Source organism: Cherax quadricarinatus, chromosome 68 (genome assembly GCF_038502225.1).
Source record: "Cherax quadricarinatus isolate ZL_2023a chromosome 68, ASM3850222v1, whole genome shotgun sequence".
NCBI lineage: Eukaryota > Metazoa > Arthropoda > Malacostraca > Decapoda > Parastacidae > Cherax > Cherax quadricarinatus.
In genome coordinates this window covers 11,883,471-11,892,031 of record NC_091359.1, presented here as the reverse complement: position 1 = coordinate 11,892,031, position 8,561 = coordinate 11,883,471, and the positions used below count along the sequence as shown (strand labels likewise).

The 8,561-nt window shown below is 39.0% G+C and overlaps 1 protein-coding gene across 1 annotated transcript; it reads right to left on the bottom strand.

Moving 5' to 3' along the window:
* Positions 1-961: 961 nt before the first annotated feature.
* On the bottom strand, positions 962-2,604 carry LOC138854729 (uncharacterized). The gene is made up of 2 exons (XM_070099507.1): positions 2,564-2,604; positions 962-2,111 (listed from the first exon to the last, which is right to left on the bottom strand). Exons 1-2 carry the CDS (start codon positions 2,564-2,566, stop codon positions 1,323-1,325), a joined length of 792 nt encoding a protein of 263 aa, XP_069955608.1. The 5' UTR covers positions 2,567-2,604; the 3' UTR covers positions 962-1,322.
* Between the last annotated feature and the right edge of the window lie 5,957 nt (positions 2,605-8,561).

Here is an 8,561-nt window from a genome sequence, read left to right as displayed (position 1 = left end):
ACAATTGCACCAACCACTCCAAAACTATATCCCCACCTGCTTTTAACATTTCTATCTTTATCCCATCAATCCCGGCTGCCTTACCCCCTTTCATTTTACCTACTGCCTCACGAACTTCCCCCACACTCACAACTGGCTCTTCCTCACTCCTACAAGATGTTATTCCTCCTTGCCCTATACACGAAATCACAGCTTCCCTATCTTCATCAACATTTAACAATTCCTCAAAATATTCCTTCCATCTTCCCAATACCTCTAACTCTCCATTTAATAACTCTCCTCTCCTATTTTTAACTGACAAATCCATTTGTTCTCTAGGCTTTCTTAACTTGTTAATCTCACTCCAAAACTTTTTCTTATTTTCAACAAAATTTGTTGATAACATCTCACCCACTCTCTCATTTGCTCTCTTTTTACATTGCTTCACCACTCTCTTAACCTCTCTCTTTTTCTCCATATACTCTTCCCTCCTTGCATCACTTCTACTTTGTAAAAACTTCTCATATGCTAACTTTTTCTCCCTTACTACTCTCTTTACATCATCATTCCACCAATCGCTCCTCTTCCCTCCTGCACCCACTTTCCTGTAACCACAAACTTCTGCTGAACACTCTAACACTACATTTTTAAACCTACCCCATACCTCTTCGACCCCATTGCCTATGCTCTCATTAGCCCATCTATCCTCCAATAGCTGTTTATATCTTACCCTAACTGCCTCCTCTTTTAGTTTATAAATATATATATATATATATATATTATCTCTTAGTCCACAGCAGGATTCGAACATGCACACTTGGCATCAGTACTCTAACCACACTGTGTACTCTGATGCCGAGTCTCCTGGTTCGAATCTTGCTGTACATTGAGAAATAATGCTTGTAAATAATTGTATCTGTTTGCGAATTGTTAAGCATATAAATTGATAACTGGGAAATAAATACACTGAATATGATATTGTTGATTTATTGATATAAATATGGTATTTAATATTTACTTATTTTTCAAAGCTCTCCATTACTGGCGCATGTACACGGGGGCGTAACATTGATATATTTTATACAGTGGTAATAAGTAGGATAGGATCTAAAAAGGACGTCGAAATTTCTACAAGGGCTGCCATAGTATCCCGTGTTCACTGCATTTCTTGCACCAGCAGGGAAGGCGAGACCGGTATCGCCGACGGAACTAAGAACATTTCTTTAGGAGTTAGCAAGGACGTAATTGTTTATCTACAACCATTGGCAGTGCGAGGAATGCAGAAAAAGACGTTGATGGAGCCATAAAAGCCACCGAGATAGTTGCCTGCGAAGCCATGCATCTTAGAATCTGCCTGGTAAATGACTGTTGGCACCAAGGGAAGTGTCAAAAGAATCATCATTGCCGCCGATGAAGCCAGCAGGACCATTGCCGAAGTTAGTGATAAAGGGATTAACAGAACCAATTACTCCAGGACTAGGAAGAAATCCACTGCCAAGAGGACCACCGAAAGAGCTGTCGAAGGCATTCACAGACCCAGGAAAGTCACCTCTAAAGCCATCAAAACTATTCGATTCGACGAAATCACGTGGTAATTGACTACTGGCGAAATCGTTTATAAATGGTGTATGTGCACCATTTACACTAAAACCCGGGAAAGGTTCTATACCAAAGGGCACTCCAAACGAGTTCCCAAAGGCACCTAAAGGGCCACGAAGGTCATCAAAAGGGCCCCCAGAAGAGCCATCAAAGCCAAATGGCGAATCACTATTGACACCAAAGGAGTTGCCGAAGAAGTCACCATTGCTGCCGAGGGAGTTAACGGAATCACTACCAAAGTTAGTGATAAATGGATTAATTCCAGATACACCAGGATTCACGAAAAACTCTTGACCGTGATTGGGTAAATCTCCAAAAGCGTTATCACTGAAAGGCACGAAAAGAACACCTTGTAAACTTCCTTCGGGATCTTGATTTGGAAATAAGCCAGCATTAAAAAGTCCTTGTTTATCAGCAGAAGCACCAAAAGTAACTTGGGGAAGGTTTCTAACAGCAACAGTACCAAGATGGGTGCTGATTACTTTTGCTCTGCAGGATCCAAGAAGGAGAGCAACACACACGCTGATTATCATCTGGAAAAACAAAAACCCAAAATAATAAACAAATATATGCATTTAATGAATAACTAATAAAAGGGTAATGAACACTGGTCACTGCTCAACCCCCATGGAGACAGAAAATTAATTGGTCTGCATATTTCGACCCCCTGTTGGGGTCCACTTTAGCAGCATTTAGTGCTAAATGCTACCTTTATTAAAAATGTGAAATATTTTACTTACTAAAATTCATTACAGAAAATTACTTATAAAAAGGCAAGTTTATGGAGGTGGGAGGAGGGAGTTACCAAAGTTAACTAGGATAGAAAACAAAGAATATTGAGCGGTAGAATCGTTATTAATAAGATACTCTGAAGATAATTGAGGGAATATTTAACACAATAAATATTCCTCAACGATTACGAGTCACAAATGTTGGCGAAGATGAAGGCTGACTAGAAAAAACATTAATTTTGAAGGAAACCAACCATGGCTTTAGTAGAAGCTTGTGAGGAGAGTCTGGGAGTGTACTGCTGCAGAAGGGTTCTGCCTGAGTCTTTATATCCCTTCCAGCTCGGCGGCGATGATGCACACAGACGCCTCGAGGTCACAAGGATACCTTTGTGTGGTGTAAGCTGCTCTTTCAATAATTACATTTCTAGCTAACTGTTATGTTGCTAATTTTATCAGTCATTGTCTAGGCTTCTACACTGTTATTAGAAATTATACTGCATGATGAGCGTTGACGGAAGCTACGACTGCGAACTGCTTTTGTTAGGAAAAAATTTCACACTTAGACAGCCTCAGACTGTATTTCAGTTCGTTCTTAACCACTGTGAAGTCACAACTGAAAAGGGCAATGTTAATAGTTTGGAGAGACGAGAAATTTTATTACTGTGTCTATAGTTAACAATGTTAGTAGTGCTGCCTAGTGATAATTTTAACTGTTGTCTCTGTCTCAGCAATTACTATTTTAGGTCTAGATGTGGTTACTATTAAGTCGTTGTCGCCATTGCTTCTGTGTTTAGTAAATTGTTGACATGGATATTTTGTTAAACTGGAGCAAGGAAAGTAATTTCATCCGAGGATATTAAGTGTTGCTCCAAATCCTTGATTTCATAGCCCTTCACTAGCATCAAGGCGCCCTTAATGAGAAGTAGTTTATGGAATAGTCACGTCGTGGCTGGAACAATTCACCAATTATCCTCACTAAGAGGAACCTTATAACGACGTTTCGGTCCGTCTTAGCCAATTTTCAGCTCAAACCTGCACGTGAAAAGCAAAGGAGATTTAGCCTATACTTATGCCTCCTCTATATTTCTTGCCCAATTGTGACTTGACAATGGTTTTTAGTTCTGTTACTCCTCGTTACCCAAGGATTATCTAGGGGGATAAACTGTGCGACTCTGATTCACTTCTTTAAACAGTCATCATTGCTCACGGATATCTGAAGAATGATTTGCACCTTCCTAGAATCTTGTATCATGGTGTTCCCTAGTGGGAGATTCTTGATGCTTATGACCACAGGACCACCCAACCCGAAAAAAGATCACGCACCTAGCAGAGCTAGGTGTTGTAACGTGATCCGAGGGCATACGGTGGTGTGGGTGCCTCTGATCTATTTTCATTCTACTCCCGGTTTGGTGTACTACCCTTCACAAGCAGTATATATATATTATTGTAACCACGAACGAGTGGTATTTAATCAATAACAACACTGCGACTAGCCGAGAACTCTAACCCATGTCGTTTTGATCCTCCTCATGGTGAGCGAAAATAGCATGATGCTCCAACCCACTGGACCACTCAATCTTACAAGAATCACGCACCCATCAGAGCTAGGTGTTCTACCACAATCCGAGGACATATGGTGGCGTGGGTGCCTCTGAGCTAATTTCATTCTACTCCCCGTTTGGTGTACTAGCCTCCACTGCTGGGTGCGTGATTCTTGTAGAATTGAGTGATCCAGTGGGTTAGAGCGTCATGTGATTTTCGCTCACCATGAGGCGGGCGAAAACGACATGGGTTCGAGTCCTCGGCTAGTTGCAATGTTATTGAGATTTTATATATATATATATATATATATATATATATATATATATATATATATATATATATATATATATATGTCGTGCCGAATATGTAAAACTGGTCAATTAGCAAGAACTCATTTAAAATTAAGTCCTTTCTAAAAATTTCTCTTATACGTTTAAAGATATATTTTTTTCATTAATGTTAATGTAAAAATTTATAATTTTGCACCAAAAGGAACTTAAAAACTTACCTAACCTTATTATAACAAAAACAATTTATTTTAGCCTAACCCAACTAAATATATTTTAGATTTGTTTACAGAAATTTAATACTAAACAAACACAGTGAAATATATTTTTTCCTTAGGTTCAGAATGATTTTGGCGAAATTATTGCATACACAAATTTTCACTTGTCCTATATGGCAAGATGAACGTTGCTATTTAAGCCAAGATCGCAAGTTCTGCCTATTCGGCACGACTTTTTATATATATATATATATATATATATATATATATATATATATATATATATATATATATATTATATATATATATATATATAGTTTTAGTTATAGTTATTATTACTTGAGTTATGGAAATTATCAGCTTAATGCACTTCAAATTATATAGCAGTTGTTTCATACAAAATTCTCGTCGTGTGACATCCGAGTGGTGCATATTTATGAGTGTATATTTGCCGAGTGGTATTTGAGAGTGCATATGCACCTACACTTGTACAGTACTCAGCATAAACACGCTGAAAAGGTGTGTATTTCTGTGTACATACAATTTGTAGATAAATGGTTCAGAGAACCGACACGTTGATAAATTAGTCACATGTTCATGTCTTGGGTATCTTTACTGAGGAAACGTTTCGCCACACAGTGGCTTCATCAGTCCATACAAAGGACTGATGAAGCCACTGTGTGGCGAAACGTTTCCTCAGTAAAGATACCCAAGAGTTGCACATGTGACACATACAATTTGAGTTTATAATCCGCTAAAGAGATTTAAGTATTCATAATTTTTATTTGTTTACACAAGGGCTTTACAGAATTAGGTTAAGAATTCCTACATCTACTTACAAGTTATGTTTCCTACCTCATCTCAACTGAAAACTTTATTATTGTTATGAGACATACGAATAGGGAATAGCATGAACGTAATAAGGTAAAGAACGCTGCAGCAGGCTTACTGGCCCATGCGAGGCAGGTTCAATTGTCCTACCGGTTTAAGCCAATGCCTTAACTTAGTCAGGCCAGGTCATGTCCACTTAAGGAAGGAGCACGGCATCTGACCTAGTAGCACAAGCTAGTCAGGTCAAACTCACACCCACCCACACCCACTCATGTAACCTATTGTTAAAACTACACAACGTCTTAGCCTCTATAACGGTACTCGGTGCTCCACCTGAAGGTGGAGCCATCTGTGGGCCAGTGATTTCATTGGGACTTCAGGTAATCGTGTAAAAGAGAAGCTTCAACTTTTATAATTTCCCAAAAAAAAGCACCAGTGTATTGATAAAGCCACTGGATGGCGAAACGTCTACTACAATAAAGATATCCAGATGTTGCACATGTGTCTTAACTTTCACAGTGTATAGATTGTACGATGCAAGCGTATTTTAGTTACTGAAGAAGACAGATTCTGGCGTACTCTCCAAGTCCTTGTTTACGCAGATTCTTGTGTCTGCTGTAAGTTGGCAGTTATTGCAGGCTTGTTGCCTTGTAGGTGCTGCGGTTGTGTTAGGGAAATGCTGATGGTTCCTTGTTAAATGTTGCTGATTCGTTGGTTTAATGTTAATAGCTCGTCAGTTAAATATTGGAGGTTTATTGGTTGGGGGGGGGGGGTTGATAGTTCGTTGCCTAGATTATGTTAATTTGTTGATGGGTGAAAGATTTAGTTGCAGAGATGGTGATAATTTATTGGTTATGAAATATTTCATCTCAAACTCACTCACACTCGAGTCTCTTTTTCACTCTCGTACCAATTTAGAAGCGGGGTCAGCAGCTATGATTCGCCCCCTGCAACCACAAATATGTGAGTATAAATAAGTGAGTACACCATTCCATTTCAACCAGCCCGAAACAACACTTTCACTCAATCCAGCTCACTCACCTGGGCTGCTAGACAACAATCCGCTCTCCTCCTCACCTCCCTCGCTCCCGACCACCCTCTTCCCTACCACCTACCTGAGTCACCTAGCTTTCTCCCTCACATCCCATTACCATCCCCATGTCACTCTGCAGCGTACCACGATGTTCCAAGCTACTCCCCCATACAGAAGTCTAGTACAACAACCTCAGCAAGTAGCCTCTTTCTCCCACTCAGAGTAAATCATATCATTTCCATCCCACCATGTATCACCTTCCATACGGGTGGAAACATTGGATGCGTGTTTCCTTAACACACCTGCTATCCCTGTTCATCTAGCAGTAAGTACCTGGGTGTTAGACAACTGGTGTGGGTCGCATCCTATGGACAAAATTAGGCTAATTGCCCGAAATACTCGGTGTAACGAGATGCATTCTATATAGCATGTCACTGATGTCAGCAAAGTCTGTATAAGTTGTATCATATACTTTTAGAAATTATTATTATTATTATTATTATTATTATTATTATTATTATTATTATTCTTACCTTCACCCCCACTTCCTTTACAATATTACTGTAAGTAGCAACTCGCCAGAACATATCTAAAAGTTACAAAGCTCAATTGTGCAAGTAGTTGGAGAGAGCAAATAAGCGATGTTATATTTGCACTTAATGTGCTAGACGGCTACACAAGACATATACACCGGGAGGTGTGTCCCAGAGTGCTATACCGGCTACACATGATATATACACGACGAGGTTCAAGTCCCACGATGTTATACCGATGTCACCCATAGTGTTTTCAAAAGAAATCAATGTGGTAGTCCCACCACTTTTTAAGCTGAGCTCACGGACATCATATGGACATCGTGGATAAAGCGTCAAAATCAGTTGTCCATCACTCTTGCCCGTGAACGAAAAATCTCACCCTAACGTAAAAATTAACAAATTGTTAAATAATTCGCAACTTTCATGAAATGAGATTCTCACAACACATGAAGAGAAAGAAAGGTCAGAATTTGACACAAAGAGGCAGGATGGAATCTACCACCAGTTTCCACCTGCTACTTGTTAATCTTATTGAGAGTTTTGTTATATCATTTCTCCAGTAGTTACAAGTCACCTGTTAATGTCATCGTTCGTTGTTACTTGTCAATAGTAAGTAATTGGTAATGTGTTTACTAATCACCTGTTAGTGGTATTACTTCACCTGGTAATGTCATTACCGGTTACCAGTTGACACCATGGCGAGTTATTCGTAAAAAATCAAATCAAATCATGAGCAGATGGAAGCCTACGAATGCTGAAACTGTTGAAAAGATTTAAAGAGGGCAACGACTCAACCTTTAAGGTATAACTGCTCAAGGTCACAATTAATAGCTCAGTCACCTGAGTTTCCTAACAATAATCACCAGAATTAAGAAGTCACAAGAAAGTCAAACGTCCATAGGAATGTGTTGATATAGGTTAGCTGAAGACAACGAACAACCATAACTTCCACTTGGACATTTACTAAAGGAAGCCATGAGTGGCTACGTCAGTCCTAGTAGGGCTCATGGCGAAACGTGTCCTTCATTACATGTCCTGAACTGCAAATAAGTGTACTTTCCCACAACAACCACAATTTTCTCACCCAAATAGCTAGCAGCATTACCCTAGCAACTACGACTATCATCACGCTCAACAACGCCATCTACCTAAGCAACTCCTTAGTTATTATACAATGAAGCAAGATATAACTACAAAACCTTCACCACAGACAATCTTGACAGTTATCAACTTCACTTCCAGAAACAATAAAAATCAGTCAAAAATGCAGTAATCTCCCAGTACATTTATACGAAACAGAATGTGTGACCATATGGACGAACCTTCAACCCCTTGGTTAAGAGATTTCAACTAGCCAGTTAAAGGGTTCCTATCTCTCAGAGGTTATACTCATACTTATATAAATATCAGAATGTTTCTATTACAAATATATTTATCACATTACAGCCGACAAAAGAAACTTGTTGATCATACACATCGGTAAAGCACATCACATCAGAGCTGCACATCACTTGCAATTTTAGTCATCAATCTCATTAGTCATAACTATACTCAATTATTAACTATTAAGGCAATGATAATTCTTATTAATAAACCAAATAGCCATTAAAACTAACATTTCTCTCCATATTATGAATGGTATACAATACCGACAATTTGATGAGCAAGACATGTATATCTTGGGTATCTTTATTAACGAACTGTTTCACTTGCGCTGCAGGCTGCATCAGTAGTGGACTAAGCTCACCTTTTACCAAGTCTCAAATCTGTTACACCTCCTTTTCGTTATAGTATACAAGTCTGTA